The sequence below is a fragment of the Biomphalaria glabrata genome, chromosome 4 (assembly GCF_947242115.1).
Source record: "Biomphalaria glabrata chromosome 4, xgBioGlab47.1, whole genome shotgun sequence".
Taxonomy (NCBI): domain Eukaryota; kingdom Metazoa; phylum Mollusca; class Gastropoda; family Planorbidae; genus Biomphalaria; species Biomphalaria glabrata.
Genome location: NC_074714.1, coordinates 22,048,383 through 22,068,557, shown reverse-complemented (window position 1 = coordinate 22,068,557; position 20,175 = coordinate 22,048,383). Strand labels below are relative to the sequence as shown.

At 33.8% G+C, this 20,175-nt stretch overlaps 1 protein-coding gene across 7 annotated transcripts in view; it reads left to right on the top strand.

Annotated features, from left to right (window-relative positions):
* LOC106054081 (neuroglian-like) overlaps positions 1–20,175 on the top strand; it is a 55,424-nt gene that overhangs the window by 21,192 nt on the left and 14,057 nt on the right. Inside the window, exons 1-2 of one of the 7 annotated variants that reach the window (XM_056026077.1) lie at positions 16,992–17,198; positions 17,596–17,680. The exons of 1 other annotated variant lie outside the window; for it this stretch is intronic. In XM_056026077.1, coding sequence (XP_055882052.1) covers position 17,680 — 1 coding nt within the window. In that variant the 5' untranslated portion in view covers positions 16,992–17,198; positions 17,596–17,679. Of the gene's footprint in view, positions 1–16,990; positions 17,241–17,595; positions 17,681–19,787; positions 19,810–20,175 lie in introns of those variants that run through there. 5 more of the 7 variants (XM_056026074.1, XM_056026075.1, XM_056026070.1 and 2 more) reach the window with 5 other exon arrangements.

Here is a 20,175-nt window from a genome sequence, read left to right as displayed (position 1 = left end):
AGTAAATATAAAATGAAAAAGGGTTGTACCGGGTGGGAGGGGCAATACATGTAATCGCCTTCCCCCCATCGGACAAACCAATACTTTTTCTTTTTGTATAATAGTTTAGAAATTACAAAATAAAAAAAAAATCTGTCACTAATATGTTATAAATTAAATTCTTATATCGAGTTGCCCCAGCCCAATTCTTCTTTAATGCCAAATGCAATCAGCAGCAGACATTATAAAAAAAGGAGCGACGATTAAGCGTTTTCACTCTACCGCCCCTCCCCTTACCAGACGAAAACATGACGTTTTAAAACAGAATAGTCAAATATGGCGACAGAGTTTATGTAATTTCACATGAATTTATCATAATTATTTTAAGAAAGATTTTGCTTTGGAAAAGTTAGATTTCATACGATATTTTTTCTATAAGAGTAACGATTGAGATGAGCTTTAAACCTACATATGAGGTGTGCTCTTTCTAACCTTTACTCAATCTGATATTTTTCTAGTTAAATAAATTTGGGACTATAACTCAAAATTTATACTTGAATCCTAAAAATGCAAAAAAAATTTGAGTAGAATCTAATTGGTCCACTTAATTTCTCCTCCCACTTCCGAATTTTTTGTTTAGAGCTTTGAATTACAGTTCTGTAACAAAACAAAGTTACAAACATGCCTATTGTACAAAATGTATCACTTACAAATGAGCTTTTTTTTAAAAAATATTATTTATCGAATACTTTTTTTTTTCGGCGGCGAACCTCTAAATCTAAATATCTTTTCAAGGAACAAATCGGTTTTATTTGCAATGTATTAAGGGCCTATAAAATCATAGTAGCAGTAACGCATTATTCAAAAGGTCTTTTTTAATAGGATGAATAATGAGCTTTAGGTCAGGAGAATGCGTTTCTCCAGTGAAGAATGCAAGAAAACGCTTTTGGCGTCGGGGCTTCGCTTACAGCTAACAGCACTCCCCCAGACCCCCAAGCTTGCAAGAGAAAGGCCTCAACATGGCTGTTTTTTGTGTGTTTTTATTTTTCGCCGAAGGTTGAGAAACACTGCTTTTTTAAATCTTCTCATATATATATATATATATATATATATATGTGCTGTAGGCACATTTATGCATAGGGTTAGGGTTTACTAGGCGTTAGGTTTAGGGTTTGGGAAAAAATCGCCCCCCCCCACTTCAAAGTTGTGGATCTGCTAGTGCAACAGAACCACCCTCTAACAGGCAGCAAGAACCTTTTATTTATCTTAATGATATTAAGGCCCAACAATGAAACTCTAACGTTGGAATGAACCAGTTAATGGACCATTTGATAACCAATACAAAAACACTGTCACGTGTTTATTATGTTTATTTAACTGGCAGATCTTGATGCTATAAACTTGTGACATATGTGGGTTCGGAGGTGCCTTGATTATAGTTCAAACACTTTAATAATCAATGAAGTAACAAAGTGCTGATATGTTTTCCTGAGTTTTAATTATTTAAAACTTGAACTTGAAACAATAAATGTATGTACAAAGATATATAAAACAGATACAGGATTCAGTGAAAATGATTAAATATTTACTTTAAAAACTAGCGACTTATAAGTCTAACTTTCTAGCTCTCTCCCTTCTCAAGCTAACACTCCACCTTTTATATCTTTCTTTAGAATCAAGAACCGTGACATCTCAATACCCATCCTTGACCCGTTTACATTTAATTTTCCCCTCAATTGTTTCTGTAATTTAACCTACGCTAATTATGTCTCCCTGCTGTAGCCTTGAACCAAGTTTTAAACGGCGTCCTTCTGGCATTAAAGCGCGAGCACGCTGACCCGATTTGAGATAGGTACAATGTGAACAACGAGGTGTCACTAGGAACTGTTTTTGTAATTTAAGCCATGTTAATTTTGTTTCCCTGCTGTAGTCTTGAATTAATTGGCGTTTTTCTGGCATTTAAGCGTGGGTACGCTGACCTGATTTGAGATAGGTACAATGTCCTCATTTTGTAAACAATGAGGTGTCACTAGGGATGTGACAAACACAACCTACTAGAATTCGTAGACATACAAAGGACTAAATCACATTTAGTATTCCATATCCTTTGAAAGTCACATAAAAGTGCTGCATCTTCCGAAGTACCATAAAAGCATGGAGCTCGTTGCCTGAATCAGCCAGGAAAACTAACAGTTTAAGTCTTCACGACTAGATGAACGCATCGATACGCGTAGTGCGCAATTATATTTTTCAAAGTAATATCTGTAATTTAAACGAAAAGTAAAAAAAAATAAAAATAAACTTACTCTTGAGTTCACAGTGGGAACATAGACATCAAAACTTTTCATAAAGAGTGTGCAATGTAAGCCATCTGTTTTTTACTAAACTTATATAGCTCCTGGTGACAAATATTCTGTTAGCTTTGCATTATTAACATTAAAGTGCAGTAGAACTGATCACAATAACATGTGTTGTCAGTTTGTGGATTGAACCTAAAAAAATATGTTTCTGACCTGTGATCAATAGACTATTGTAACCATATACGGAAGTACTCGTACAGATAAATAGATGGATTTTTTTTCTTCTTTCTTTCTGATTCTAATTGTAGCATGATTCTTATATATATATATATATATATATATATATATATATATATATATATATATATAAATCTTTTTAGAAAAAAAATTCACACTAGTCTGACTTATCAACCGTATCGATTGGTGACAAAGTTAATTTATACACACACACACATATATATATATAAGGAGCAAAGTAAATATAATCCTAGTAGTATCCCGTCAATTTTACAGTAGGATAACTATATAATATTACGCTCTACCATCTCTGCGGGTTTATCATTTAAACTGAGGGAAGTTCTCGTGTTATGAGGTTGATCTGTCCTTACGTCTCGTTCTAATGCCAATTTACAGTGGGCGGTGGAAGCTGCTAACATTATATTCAGAAATTTACAGTGGGCGGTGGAAGCTGCTAACATTATATTCAGCAATTTACAGTGGGCGGTGGAAGCTGCTAACATTATATTCAGCAATTTACAGTGGACTGTGGAAGCTGCTAACATTATATTCAGCAATTTACAGTGGGCGGTGGAAGCTGCTAACATTATATTCAGCAATTTACAGTGGGCGGTGGAAGCTGCTAACATTATATTCAGCAATTTACAGTGGGCGGTGGAAGCTGCTAACATTACATTCAGCAATTTACAGTGGGCGGTGGAAGCTGCTAACATTATATTCAGCAATTTACAGTGGGCGGTGGAAGCTGCTAACATTATATTCAGCAATTTGCAGTGGGAGGTGGAAGCTGCTAACATTATATTCAGCAATTTACAATGACCCATGAAATACATTTTTAAAAATGTAGAAAGATATTCTAGGCAAACTAAGAAGCTATTTAGTACACTGAAATAAGCTAAAATAGATCCTTTCCTGATAATGAGCAAATATTGTTTACCTATCCTATGAATTAATTATTATTTTTTGTTACATGAATATATGCAACAATATATAGCACTGATAAGAATAATTGCCTGCAATAAATTATTAGCATATGCTACGTTAACAGAAAGTATTAGTTGTTCTACACATTAGGGACATTAAACATACACTACAGTCTACTCTATGATCTAAGGAACATTTATGCCAAGTTTAATCCAGATTGGTTAAATAGGTTTTGATTTCTATGCAGGACATACATACATACATACATACATACAAACATACATACATACATACATACACATACATACATACATACATACATACAAACATACATACATACATACATACATACATATACCTTACTTTCTGCTTTATATATTAGATATGGGAGATAGGTCTCGACGCACACGCGTTAGTTTATTTATAACAATGTTGTATTTTCTAAATCGAATCTGAGTTGAACTCTCGAATTCCCGGCATACACTTGGCTAACCAGTCACTCGTTGTACGTGTAGATTTGCTTTGTTGGCATCATCACAGTATACCAGCATTCGTGAATGTTATTTTGTATTTAGTGTTATATTGTTAGTGTTAGTACTATTTACAGTACTTCTTAATTAATAAAACAATTCAACAAAACATCTTCAGTTAGTTCCAGTAAGTTTATTAACTGTATCAATATCTGAACATTCTGAATTCAAAGGCGAATTACATTCTAAATGATCATTACAGCACAAGCTATCTCGGTCTCAGGTAATGGTCCTCTTACTAGTTAGTAAGTCTTAGGTCAAACCTAGAAGATCTGAACACTGACCTGAAACGTCACAACCTATGGGCAGTTTAGACCAATAGCTTGTTTCCACGTCGTACAGACCTGTAACGTGGCAGCGAGCTATAGGTCTCCGCTGCCCACAGGTTGTGATGTTGCAGAACTGTGTTGAGGCCTTCTGTAACGAATGGTGTCGGTCTAACTCTTTACTTCGTAATACATCGCATGTTCACCACCAAATTTTCGCCACCAAATGTTCACTACCAAATGTTCACGTTATATTTCTGCATTTGTAGATCTATTGTATGTTCAATTATTGTCACACTTTCTTTATATATATATATATATATTTGGTTACCACTTGATGTAAAGAATCACAGCTATTGATGAATTGAACTATCCTATAACCAATAAAACTGTCAAATAAAGCACTACAACTACAGAGCTAGTTGTGGAGATACAGTATACGTTTGATGAATAGCGCGACTTGTAAAGCTCTGCAATCATGTTGCGATCGTCATGATAGATATTTTCAGGATCTACACACAGCAGCACTCCTTGGTTTGTAAGACTGTAGGATGTCTTATAGTAGACCCTAACTCCAAGGTGATCCACATAACTCTCCAGGTACTCAATCATTTCAATGGGAAAGACACCCTTCACTTTGCTCATGTGTATAAACTCAGAAATTCTCGTCAGGTTCTCTGATATAAACAACAACTTTTTGTACAGGACAACCTGGCTGTAAGGAAACAAGAGATAATTCAAATGAGCGCAGGGTGACACATTTAAAGAAGTTAATGTACAGAGCGATATGCTGGCACTTTCCACAGTACCGTCGTAACCAGCTGGAGTCACGGATAACTCGATCCAAGCATTCTGTAAAGGAAGCTCATCTCTGTCAACAAAAATGTGTATGTCATTAGTGAGACTCCCTTTCTGTACTTCAACTGTATTGAATGTGAGCACTCGTCCCTCTGGGCAGCTGATGTTAAAGTCTTCGGTTTTAACGGGTGTATGAACATTTTCGCCACCCGCATTTTTTCTTATCTGGCTGTGATCGTTAGGGAATAGCATACGATTTCTGATTCTCAGCTCCCACGTAAGCACATGCTCAAATTCAGACAAGCCTACGGTGACTAGCTTTTGAAATTTAGTGATAAAGTTGTTTATGATTGGATTGATAAAAGTTACATCCCGAGCCCTAATTGCATATAAATAGCATATAACAAAAGAGAGTTGTTTTTCTTTCAAATTATTTCCCGGCATTGCTTTTAGCTTATCACAGAAAAATTCATAATCTGTATGACCAGAAATATTTTTAGCGCCTCGTACGAATCTTTTTCGGACGCACGATCGGTTCGATGGGAAACAGTACATTGCTTCGAGAAGCTTAGCTATAAACTCTTGGAGGTCGTGTTCTTTGAAATCTAATGCATCTGGTCCATAAATTTGAGAAGCCTTGTACACAGCTTGTTCAATATATTTTACATCGTCATTTAATGTGCGTTCTTTTTGACCTAATAATAGAAAATCTTGTAAACTAACATTCCAGCCTTCATACGTGCTATAGGCAAACTTGTTGAGCTTGTCAGTGTTGATAGTGCTGATATTTTTATATGTCGTAGCTGAGAAGTATCTCAATGGGTCTTTAAATTTACACGACATCTGTATATGTAACATTGGCATTTTAGGTCCTTCAAACACCATGGTTACAGGAATTTTTTTTAACGAACCAACTGCATGAAAGTTGAAACATTCTTTGTCTAACATAACTGAATTTTTGCAGTTATAAAATTTGATACAGTGACCATAAAAAGGTTTAGAATTCTGAGAGCAATCCAAAGATTCGCATTGATTGGTCCAAGGCTGAAACATCTGGTCCATTCTACAAGAGCTTGCTTTGAAGGTAAGCAAAGGTTTTAGCGGTAACTCGAAGAATCTATTTCGTTCGAATACTATTGATTTCTGGATTTCTGAACAATTACATGTTAGATTCTTACACTCTTGATACAGAAACTGATATTCATAAACTTTGGAATCATTCGGATGTAAGCATTTAAAGCAATCTGGATTCTTAAACATTATTGCGTATTCGTTTCCTGTATAGATAAAGTTCGACCTTAAGCAGATATTTACACCATAGTCAACACTGCCAGAAAAATGAGTCATTGAAGCGAAATTTTTAAAAGAACATTGACGGACGTTGTTCTCACCAATGAAAGGAAAACATTGTCTGTGCTCTTGTACATCAACTACATCAGCAAGTGTTTGGAAGGTCTGTATGCTTGAATCATTGCATTCTAGACTTAAACGCTCAATGTTTGGCCAAACTCCATTGCAGACTGCACAGAAGACGTTGTAGAACCCAATGGACATGAATCTATCAAAATAAAGAATAGTTTTCAAAGTATTCGTACCGGAGTCATTCCTCAATGTTTTGGATTCACAGCTCTCTAAAATATCGTCCATACTTTTGTTTGTTAGATAATTTTCGAAAGTGTTTTTCGTTTCTGTGTTTTTGATTTTGTTAAGTACATTTTTGAACTGTTCCACGACTTCTGGTTTCCGGTGGCATGTGTTTATGATAGATATAGGTTCGTATAACGTTTCCACGCAGCGTGACAAATGAACCAAGTTAATTTGTTGCCACATACGAAGCAGTTCAAACTGTGTCTCGTACTTGGAGGCTATCGCTGTCACGATGGTCTCGACCTTGGAGAAAGTGCTGATGTTGTTAAGGCGTTGACTGTAATAATCTGGGCAGCAGTCGCCGTAAAACCAACACAAATGATCGCAGCTACAGCATAAAAAGTTGCCGCACACTGGTATCGAACATTGCTTAAATGAAAAGGTCTGAGTTCGAGTCACACTAGCGTTGTTATCACTTTGATATGCTGGAGAAAATAATGAAAATATGTGTAAACAAATTATTTTACAAAGCTTATATCATCTCTAACTATTATATAACTTGAAAAAAAGTGATTTTTTACAAAGCTAATATCTCTCTCACTGTCTTTCTGGTAAAAAGTTTGATTTTTTTTTCCTCCCACTTCTCTGATCAAGTTTAATCTTTGCACTATTATTCATTGCAATTGAAAAATATAAATCGATAAAAAAAATTAACCAATTATTTAATAAAATATTGGTAATTGTTTTTCTTTAATATTGAAAAAAAGGAAATAAATGCTATTTTAATGAGAGATGTGGATCACGTTTTTCTATCCCTTCCCTTTTTTTTTGCTTAAGTAAAAAATGTGCATAATTATTTATAGTCAATGACAACACACGAATTAATAAACAAATTAACAATTAGTCAATTAATTGTTAGTAGTTAATTAATTTTGCTTTATATAACAGAAAGGGAGTTAACATATGCCATCTTGAGATAAATGGCAGTAATAAGCGGTTCTTTTCCTTAGATAAACTTTGATTTTTTTAAAAGTATTCTTTTTTCTGTTGCTTGTTGTTTAAAATCACTTTAAAATAACCATTTGCAAGACGAGTGACGTAATCATCTAAGTGTGTATGCGTGCGCGTGCGCGCGTGTGTGTGTGAGTGTGTGGGTGTGGGTTTGCTAGTGTTTGCAAGTCATGTATGTGTATTGGTTATTCACACGATAAAATAGACAAAATTATATTGATAATCACTGTTGCCAACCTAAAAAAAAAATAATTAAAAATATTTTTAAAAATATTTCAACGCCTGTCTGTAGTCGTGTCAACTCTCCATTATTAGTGCTTGTTAGTGGTCCGTTAGTTTGTTTAATACATTTCAATTGATAGTGTGAATGTCTAATTCTTTCTCTAAACTGAAGTTATATTTTGCTGCAAAGGAATTGGATATACAATGGTATTCTGCAGTACAAAATTATAATATAACTTCAAAAACACCATAGCTATCAACATTGTTTTCATACACCGGATACGCCAAAAATCTAGCTATTTCTAGATTTTCTGCCACGTATGAAACTCTTCAGCTTTTAGATACCAATACATTGTTATGTAATACAATAACGTCTTCTCAGGCACATAAGCAATTAACAAACATTTCAAAGGTTGAAACTAGGCTATATATATACACCAACAGTAATAAAAGGGATGCTTTTTAACTATTTGTTTATAGAGTTTTCAACAACTCAGTCTGCGTGGAATCTAATTATTTAATAATTAATTTTGTTTTAGATACATAATGTACAAAGCTAATGAATATAATCCTTGTCTAAAGAATCAGATCGTTTGAATTTATAATAATTAACTCTAGGCTTTTCTTAGACTACAGAGCCTGATATTTTTATAAGCACCTAAATAGCTGAGTGGATAAAGAAGTCAACCTACCATCAGACTCCATCATTTTTTTTTTACAAAGTAGTTTTTAAAAAAAAAAAAAAAACAGCACGAACACTTTCTGTCATAAAGTTATATCCCCCCCCCCTCCTTTTTTCACTGGTTCACACGTGATTGGATAATAGCACACTGCGCACGATATAAACATGAAAGGTCGAGTAAACAAAAAACAATTTGTAAAAGTATTTCCAATCGCACACGTGTATTATTGCTAGTCTAGATGTATAACTTGGAGCCACACTTTCATGGAGGACCTCAGAACAGTGGACACCAGGGGGGAAGAGGCTGCAGACATTGCCAGTGACAGATCTTTTTGGAGACAGCTTGCCGCCCAAAGCGCCGAACGGCGCGGGAGGCTCTTAGTCTAAGTAAGTAAGTCAAGATGTATAGAAAATTGAGTACATGACTAATTAAACTATTTTCACTCAATATAATCTTTATTTTTGACAAAAGTATTATATATGTATATTATAAATCAAAACAAACAAAAAATATTAAATAAAGAACTGTTAAATTGTGTATTTGCTTACATGATTGCGAGTCGTCTAAACTGGCGATACAAAAACATCCGTGTAAAAGACTTAGCGCAAAAATTCCATTCATGTTTAATATTCGGATAGCAAAATGTTTCTTGCAAATTTAAGACCGGCTGATAATTACTTCTACCCTAGGCTGAAGATAAGTTTAATTTCTCCTGGGGCTATTATACAATGCGAATCAAAAGAAAGTCTCGAAGGTTCCTAAATGAACGCAGCACATGAGGCAAGACACTAAACGAGGTTACCTCCCTTGGAAACAGTGTTACTTGTTAACTATGGTGACATTTATATAGGATGAAGGTCATATGAAAGTTGCACAATGTGTCAAGCTACTCGGTTTAAATAAATAACATCGCAACTTGTAAAATATTCTTATATTAAAGGTAAAGATTTTTTAATTGATTGACCTAATCAGCATTCTTGATGTACAACATCATCATATTTCTTGTATAACAAATTGTCTATGCATAATATAGTGTCAGAAGTGATACAAATGATGGAAGAGAATCCAGAAATAAATGCCTATAAGTTATTCAGTAGCTCAATAAATGTTCGAATTACAATTAAAGTTTCTTTGTATCCAATGTTTTATACTCGTCCCTCGGGTAGATTTATATTCCCATTAAATGATAGAAAATAAATTATTTCACATCTAGAATCTTTTGTCAATCATCGTATGGGTCCAGCTCGGACATCAGGCATTAAAAAACAAAAAAAGTTTAATGATTAAATCTCTGTGTCACGATTCGTTTGAGTGCCAGATGACACAATAGATGCTTCTTGATATTACGATGTAAGTGTATTTCAGAGTGGTATGTACGACTGCCCGAGGAGACGAGAGACACGAGTTCGAATTCAGGTCGTTTCTGCTTTTAAAAACCAATTACGTTAAAATTCACCCAGAATTCCCTTTCTTTCTTTCTTTCCCTATGATTATATGGTTGTTCCAAAGTAACAGATACAATTAGGTCTACACTTCGTATAAACTTTGGCTTATTTTTTTTTAAGTATTTTTGTTTTGTTTTTCTTGTTTTTTTTACTCCAAGTTATACTCTAGCCAAATTAAAATTTATTTCATTTTTTACTTCGAAAAATTATAGCGGACAATGTAGAGTTGTCGCCGTGTGGCCAACGCGATAATAATTCTTTTCTCAGCGATCTACATCCACATTTTGTGTCTGGCCTAAATGGTACAATCGTTGGATCAAGAAGCTGACGGTGTCCGATAACGAATTTGATCAATTTTTATTTTATAATTATATTTTAAAGTTGTATACTGGAGGTATTGTCTTAAAAACTATTTTTAGCGGTCCCCGAAAGTAGAAAAGACGCGATTAGTTTTGTGTTGAATGTCTGTCCGTCCGTCCGTCCCGGTTAGATCTGGAAACCTAGAAAAGATAGTGAAAATCCGTCATCATAATATTTTAGAACATTCAAAGTTCTAATGCAACGGCTACTTTTTTCTTTTCTGAAAGCGAAAAAATCTAATTTTTAAAATCAAGTATGCAAGCTGTTTTTTCATAAAATACACCATTTTTACAACTATTCACTATGAATAGTAAAAAACATGGGTGGCTTTTTAGTAAGGCAGGTACCAATATAATACTACATACTATTTATTGACACATTTATGCAGTTTGTGTTTCCACACAAATTGTCTTTGTAACCTTGTTAAATGTATTTCTTGTTAAAAATAGTCACAGTGGAAAAGTTTAAAAAATAATTCTATCTTAAATTTAAAACAAAACAGAATTTTCAAAAGTTTTTAGATTACACCACAAGCTGTATTTAGGTCTCATTTTGAAATATCTGTATCAGTGGCGTAACTAAGGGGTGGGGGATGGGGGGGAGAATTTTAAAATCCCCCCGGGGGCCCCCAAATGGGTGTCCGAAATTTATTTGTAAATACATAAATTAATATATTTGATTGACAAATAGTGTCAACGGGTGTCTTTTTTTAATCAAAATTTATGGATTAAATTTATCACAAAGACTAAACCTAGATATTTTAAAAAATATTTTTGCCGCAGAGATCAGTTGTTAAAAATGAAATACATCTTCCATTTTAAACTTTGTTGCCACGAATAAAACTGCATGATATACAGCAAATTCCAGGTATCTTGTTACCTTTACTAATAGTAGATCTTAATGGCGAGTATTATATGGCTACACTAATTAACCTTGAAGCAAAATTTACAGAATCGAGTATAACTAAAAGTGATTCTTAACAATGCTTAAATTGTCCATTTTTCGGGTTTGGCGTCTATAATTTCAGAATTAAACTTCACACTCGAGTTATTACCCCTTTATTCATCTTTCCTCAATCCAATGGAAACTCTCTCTTTTTATTTACATCTAATGATCTAATCCTTTTGCTTTCGCACAAAACATAAACAAAAAATAATGACGTAATATCATATAATATTAATACATCCTTCCTATTGAAGTTATTATCACAGCCTTCCTTTTAAAGTTCTTAATAGTGTTATCTACTAGCAGGGCCGGTCCTAGCATTTGCGGGGCCCTATGCGAAACGGATCGCGCGGGGCCTAGTCTGGGTAGGGATAAGCATAATGTCAAAATAATAATTTTTTTTTGAATTAGAAAATAGGCCTACTTTCGTCTTTGCAATAAATTTTTATCAAATGAAAGCTCGCAATGCCACTTTTTATTTATTGGCACCCCAAAACGTGAATTTCGTCTATTCTTCAAGAGAATACAATAAATTCAAAAAAAGTTCAGGACTTTATCGTATATTTTGCCTTTTCATGAGATTTCCTGGAGGCCCTGAAAAATCAGGAGGTCGCGAAAACCCTGTTATTTTATATACGTTATAATTGTTTAATTTAATAATGTACACTTGGAATTAGCGCGGGGCCTATGAAAGCGCGGCGCCCACTGCGACCGGCACTGTCTACTAGGAACTTTAACAATTCGTCCACTTCTGGTTGTCTTGACTGAACAAGTTCTCTAGACGTTGGTCTATAACTATCTGTTTCGTTTGTTGCAACAGTTTGCAGTTCATTATCTTCATCGGTATCATAGTACCCAGAGATGTCTTCATCGAAACTCTTATTTAAAAAGCGTTGATTTCTTCTGTATGTTTTTCCATTGTTTGTCTTTATGATGTAAGATCTGGGTGCTGAATTTTTTTTATGACAACTGCTTTCTGCCATGTTTGACCTAGACGAACTCTCCAACAGAATAATCTTTAGGTAGTCTTGCTTTTGCATCGTATTTCACTTAGCTTTTCATCTGTCGTTCGTTGAGTAGCCTAATGTCTCTGCATTTTCAGCTACCAATGGTTTCAATAGTTTGTGATCAGTTGGAATGATTCCCTGAGTCTTCTACTCGTCAGCAGTTGTGATGGTGAATACGGCAGTCCACTTATCGGAGTATTTCTATACTCGAGCATAACGAGATATGGATCTTTCCCACTTTTGTATACCCTGAATCCTTTTGCTTTCGCACAAAACATAAACAACCAACAATGACGTAATGCCATATAATATTAGCACAGAATCTTCTTCATGCAGTGGAAAATTAAGAATTTTTTGCCTATGTGGAATTCTGGTCAAAGCTCCTGTGCCCAATTAATATAGTTCGGAAGAAACTACAAAAGTCTGGACTGCATATACGCTAAAGAAATTAGTACCCTTTCATGCTTTCTGCAAAATGATGAGAAACTGACAAAAACCCAATCCATCGAAAAAACAAAAGAAGGTAGTGAATACTATGGATTTCCTGTAATCAAAACAACCATATGAAAGAAAAGACTTGATGGAAAATTGAGTTCTAATGTAGGACTGTCAATACAACTGCAACGTGTTGCGACAGAAGTGCTGGACAGATTTCATATGGAGATGAAGGGCAGATTCCAAAGGCTAAAAAAGAAAATGGATACCTTTGAGTTTCTTCTTGAACCAAGACACCTGTTAGAAGACACGCTTGTGATAAACTGTGCTACTTTTCCTGTTTGTATGATGAAATAAATGGAAAATAGCTTTTTCAATGATGTCATTGATGCACGAGCACTTTTCATCAACAAACCAGTAATACAATCACCAATAGACATATTGAGGAAACAGGCTTCATATGGGAATTACGTGTGCTCAGACTTTGCAACCTCCTCCGAAAACCGCTAACTCAGGCCACTTCCATTACGACATTACGTCATGTGAGAGATCATTCTCAAAGCTCAAGCTCATCAAAAAGTATCTCAGGAGCACAATGACGCAAGAAAGGCTTATCATGGTTTTAATGTCAGTGAAGTCACAAATACTAGAAAGTATCGATGTAGTTGATGTTATAGATGTCTTTGCTGCACAGAATGCACGACGTGAAGCGATATCAATTTAGATTTGTCACTTGTGCATTATTTAACTAATAAACAAAGGTATTATTCATTAAAAGAGTCTTGATGATTACTTTTTGTTAAGTTTACTGATATACTGAACCAATTTGATTTGGGGCTTATATATTTTTGCGTACATTATCTCATGACATATGTCGAATGTCAAAATGCAAGGGACCCCCAAAGAGGTCAATCCCCCCGGGCCCCCAAATCCCTAGTTACGCCCCTGATCTGTATGACTTACAGAACAGAAATATTATTTCTTTGGATTGTTAAGATGTATATCAGATAGAGTGATATCTTTTAGTAGACCGATAGTAATACCAAATATAACGTTAACAAGAACAAGAAGTTCTATAATCACACATAGTATTAATATAAATAATAATAATAATAAAAATAAATAATAATAATAATATAATAATAATAATAATTTTTATTATCCTTCTCTCATTTTCTTTTACTTCCTATCTCTCTTATCTGTATTTCTTTTTCTCTCTCTCTCTCTCTCTCTATCTCTCTTTTGTATTTGTGTTTTTATCTATTGAGGAAAATAAAAGTTGAGAACCACTGATACGTATTCATCGTTAGGGAGGCTAGGTAACATTAAATGGAGTTAGCTTGTAATAATTACAGGGAATCTTTTATTTTCACGGTTCTCCTGATTGCCTATAAGTGTTTGTGTTAGGGGTCTGTCTAGTTTGGATCAATACAATTGAAGGTAACGGAAGCTGTAAGTTCATGTTGACATAATCGTCGTGTACAGCCTTGACACCGCAGCCATAAAAACTATTTGGAGCTTCCTTTATTATTCGATTTAAAAAAACAACAAAACAAAAAAACGTGTCTTGGCTATATTTTCCTCGAATTTGAGCTTTTAAGGTCAGTTTAATAGAATTAGTAACCCAGCGATGAAAAACAAAATTAAAATATAAATCATGTGTTTAAATAACATGACTAAACTTGACTAAATAAAGCAAAGTAACTATACTGACGATCAATAAGTATCCATCATAGAATACTGAACACTGAACAATCACCTGGAAGTTATGGATAGCTAACTCTACCTCCCTCATTTAGTCTCATTTAGACTTTTTGTGATTAGGTTATCGTTATTCTTTACTTCCTGGTTCTCAATCGTCTTTTTCGAACTATTTCTAAATTATGTTCTATTTAAATGATAAATCAATATCTCTCCAAGGTCGAGAGAATTCAGTCTTATCAATAAACAACTTTTTTCTTTCTCTTAAGCATGCACAATGTAATCTAATAATCTGGTCATCACTTTTCTCCAGGCTTGCGCAATGAGGCGTGACTAATCCTTTCTTGCATGGTTTGCGCCATGAGTGTGACGCATACATTTTGTATTTTGCATAAAGTGTGAAGTTATAAAAGAGTCGAGATAGGAGTCTTCCACCCTAATACGATGTTGATCAGTCATCGGGGGGTGGCGAGGGGGGGGTGGGGAGGGACACTAAGGGTTTAAACAGTGGCTGGTAAGACCTAACCAAACACGAAAAGTTTGGCTGAAAAGTGAGAAAGCTATTTGTTGCATACAGTTTAATGGAGAACCAATATAAATAAAGTAAGTTTCGTAAATATAGTAAAACATAATTATTGAGAACAATAAATAGTCTAAATGTAAACACGTTTTTAACAAAAATCTAATTGTTAGTTAAGAAAACTTGTATACGGTTTCAATTATGTGTTACCAATGCATGAATATAAGTCTAATAGCCTGATCTTATTAAGCAGACCTTATGTAAATCTTTAACCTAATCACAAGGTGTTCGCTATAAATTTATAATGTCCCCATATTTATAGCGCTAATAATTCTTGTGCACTAAACTAGTCACGTTGCACGCGGTGTAGGGAGTGTTTCCCATGTATTTTTTTTTTATTATGATTCCAAATATTTACACTGTATCTCGAACGACTTTAATATATCAGATTGTTCATTTTTACATTTAAATTATGAACATTTTTTATAATCTAAATATTTTATTTAATGTATATCTTCTTACTAATTCTCCTGCAAGCTACTCCGTAATGTGAAAAGCGCTTACCCCCCTTTTATCTGACTAAACAATCTTCTATTTTTATAACTTCTCACTAGCAGAGTGGTTAAAATGTCGATATCCCTTTCGACCCCCCCCCCTTTTTTTACAACTGGTCCAGATAAGTGATCGGAGAAAGCTACAAGCATGAAGTAGCGCTAAACAAATACAATGGGTAAACATATTTCTAATCACACAGATTTAGTGTTGTTAGTCTAGATCTATTACTAATGTAGTTACATGACTGATCCAAACTAATTGATACATCAACACTTCGTATAGGCCTATGATTTTATTTTTTAATTGTTAAAGATTTTTTTTGTGTGTTTCACTTTTCAGCAGTGCAAACCAAAATTTCTAACTTACTTCTTTGGCTTTGGGCTAATTTTTTAAAAACTTATTTGGTAAACGTTATTTTTCAACGTGGCTTCCTATTTTTTTGTGTTTGTATTTAATTCAATATCTCTCCTAATTGTTATCATTTATTAAAATACCTCTATTCAATTCAGAACTTCATGGAACCTGTATCCAGCAGAAACCAGGATCCAGGAACCTGGACAGCTGGTCTCAAATACGGCTCAAACGATTTTCCTAGAAATTTAACAGTCGATGTATATCGCATAGAAAAAGACTATTCTCATTGGCCATAAAGGGGAAACTCTAGTTAGACTGTTATAATTTTTCAAAGTAAAAAAAACATGTAAATTTGGCTGGAATTTATAGGTCTAGTCCCGTAAGTACCGTTATTATACTGTAACTGAGTACATTTAAAGTTGCTTCCATTTTATTGAAGTTTATAAGCGTTGCTTATATTTTTACTTCAATCTACTAGAGATGACATCTAGATTCTAGATATAGAAGTAGATCAAAACTAAACATTAAGAGTTTCAAAACCAAACCTTAAGTCAGATCTAAATGTCCATATAAAGAACATACCAATAAACAATCGCTGGAATATACCTTCCCTGTTGAATCAGATCATTCATATTTTTTTTTGCAGCTAAGAATGTCACGAGTTTGACTGTTCGATACCCGAATTCAACAAAAAAATATTTTTTTTAAAAATCTTTTTAATATATTTATAGTTTAATAGAATTATATTTTAAAATTATTTTTTTTTGTTAAAGATTTCTTTTGGAAACATTAAATCGCCACAACATCTCTTCATTTTGCTTTCTCCTCTTTGTTTTAATTTAATTGAAGTTTTATTCCTTTTATTAACTTCTAGTATGAAATTCTCAATAAAAAGAAAACATTATGTTTAAAAAATGCATTTTTTTTGTTTTATCATGTTCTCTTCAACTGAGCATGTCAATGCTAGGTCCAACTGCAATTGACGCTCGAGACATAATGTTGTTCCCTTTGATACAGTATGGGGACCACTGGCTTTAGGTAAATATCCCCGAGCTCCGCTATAAGGACAGACTTACAATGTTGTATTTTCCGTATTGATTGTCTGCTTTAGAAACTAACATGTCTGGGTGATTTATTTCGATTGCATTGTACTCTAGTCCCTAAACAGTTTTACAATGTATATAAAGTTAACGAAACAGTGAAGTAGTTTCACACTATTTACATATAAGACAAACTGTTTTTCTCGACGAATAGGCTTATGCGATTGCTAGTGTAGAGTTAGAAGCTAAAACGCACACATGAGTTTGGGGAAAAAAAAAGAAAACCTTGTGTTTTGTAGGTAAGCAGGCATGCCGTTTGACAGGTCCAAAAGATTGCATAGGTTAGTGTTACTCAAAATTTGAAATAATACATTTTTATTAGTTTTTTTTTTAAATGATCATAGGGCTGATCGCAAATTTCTTATAGCTCGCATTTGATGTGTCCAAATAATGTGCTTATTATACTTCAAATACAAGTCAGCTATTAAAGCAATTACTTTTTCTTTTATAAAGTCTGTAAAAACTCACCCTAATAGTCAGTCTGGAAAAAAGTTCGGACACGTTATTTCGCCGACACCCAATTTGGGATCAAGCTGAAATTTGCCACAATAATTTCTTTTACATGACAACACAAGAAGCAATAAAATAATTAAACAATTAGTATATTAACTATTGGTAATTAATTATTTTGTTTAGTATCTGGAACAAGGGAAAGAAATCGTACTTGACTGAGGTGGTGATATAAGCTGAATAAGTCCCCAGTAGAGGTCGCCGCTTGAAAGTAAGTTTAAAACAAACAGTAGATAACTATAACTAGCAGAGTGGTTACAATGTCGGATTAAGGAGGCTTGAGTCATGAATTCGAATTCAGGTCCCCCATTTTTTTCGAATGTTTTTAAAAACCGATTAACGTAAAATTCACCCAGATATTCCGTTCTCCCCCCCCCCCCAAACCCTTATTTCACAATTGGTCCAGATAAGTGATAGGATCATAGCATATTGAGAAAGCTAAAAGCATGAAATTACGCTAAACAGAACGGTTGGTAAAAATATTTCTACTCATACAGTATATACATAAAAATTCTATTTCCTACATAGATCACGCTCAATAGCAAGAATTACCAAATTTTTCAATCTATCTACGAGAATTGTTGACTTCAGGTAATTCTTCATAACTTTGAGGCGCGAGAAGCTTCTTTCACCAGATTACACAATTACGTGTATGGCATAATGCCGTTTTTACTTATTGCGCATAGGATTGGCGTTTTCCAAATTGAATGACACCCCAAAATGACAATTTTCGTCTATATATTTCATGAGATTGTATGAGTTTTTAAAAGATTTTTTATAATTTCCGGGGTTTTCCCAGACTTTTTCGTATATTTTACAATTTTAGGAGATTTCCATGAGCTCCTGTTAAATCTGTTATCTATACTATAAAGTTGAAAGTAAGGCGTATTTATGTATGTATGTATGTGTGTATGTCCCCGTATAGAAATCAAAACCGTTTGACCGATTTTGATAAAACTTGGCAGAAATGTTCCTTGGGTACTAACTTAGACTGTAGTGTATGTATTGTAGCCCTAAAACAAACTTAAGAACCTCAAAAAAAAAGTTGACCAGCTCTATGAAAGCATTATAACTTTATCGATCTAGGCCATGTTTACATGAGAAAAGATAGAAAGGATCTAGATCTAGATCTAATTTTAAAACTACACTTTGCGCAGATAGTTTTTTACTTTGACACATGAAAATACAAAATATAGTCCATTAATTTCATTATTTAATAGAATTAACCTTCAATTTTGTGTTTCAAAAGCATTTTTTACATAAATTCGTTCCTTATATCTGCGAATGTAGAATTACTGGTTGGCATTCTTTCATTAGACAATACCGTAATGTAACACATCTTTCTATTCCTAGGTCTAAAAACGTCTCTTCGCAAAGATAGTTTTATACTTTAACACATTAATATATTAATTATAGTCCATTCATTTCATATTTTAATCAAACATTCAAATTTGTTTTTTCTAAAGCATTTTTCATGCATTCGTTCGGCCTAAAGCTGCGAAGCCATGTTAGGATATATTCTGATTGTTTCATTCATTCGCGTACATCTAATTAAAAAGGTCACGCATGCGCACGTGCAAAATGAACTCTATCCAAGACAATATCTTATATAATACAGACGTTACTTCAAAAAAAGAAGGTGATTACGTCCTACGTGTCATGCATTTAGTCATGCATATTAACCAATGACTTCAATTCTGCCAAGTCACTGGTTTTCCTTTCTAGCTCAGGCAACCCATTCCATGCTCTAATAGCACTAGGGAAGAAGGAGTATTTGTACAAAATGTCCTAGCATATGGGACGAGGAAAGTGCCTTTATCTTTGTGTCTTTCAGAGTATTTTATTAAATTTTGTTTTTGTATTTGAAGATTATGGTTAAGTGTTTTGTGTATGATTGCTACTTTACTTTTGAGCCTTCTGTCCTGAAGGCTTTCAGAATATTTTATTAAATTTTGTTTTTGTATTTGAAGATTATGGTTCAGTGTTTAATGTATGATTGCTACTTTACTTTTGAGCCTTCTGTCCTGAAGGCTTTATAAATGTATTGATTTTACTGAAGGTTTTGCTCTAGTCAAATGTGAATATTCGTTTGTTATGAATCTCACTGCTCTATTTTGTGTCTGTTCTAGTTTCTAAATGTCTTATTGAGTTGAGGGGTCCCAAACGGAGGATGCATATTCTATTATTGGTCTAACCAAGGTTAAATAACATTTTAGTTTATGTTCTTATTTGATTTATAGAAATTTCTTTTAATAAATCCTAATGCTTTGTTTGATTTTTTTTTGTAGTTTCATCAATATGTGGATTCCATGACAGTTTTTCATTTATTATAACACCTAGGTATTTGGCGTTTTTAGTCTGTGTTACTGGTTTGCCATGAATAAGATAAGTGGAATTAATTTGTTTTAGTTTTTTTGTTACTCTTAACAACTGACATTTTTCTGGGTGGAAAGACATGCTCCAATTTGATTCCCATTTCTGTAATTCATCTAATTCTCTTTGTAAAATTTCTGTGTCTTGTGTTGTTTTTATTGTTCTATATATTATACAATCGTCTGCAAATAATCTGTTGATTTAGAGCCATTTATTATTACAGTTTGTTCTCTCCCTATCAGAAAATCTTTAATCCGCTGATGCAGTGGACCATTAATGCCGAAATATTTTAACTTTTTAAGCAAACTATGGTGGCCAATATTTAACTCTCAA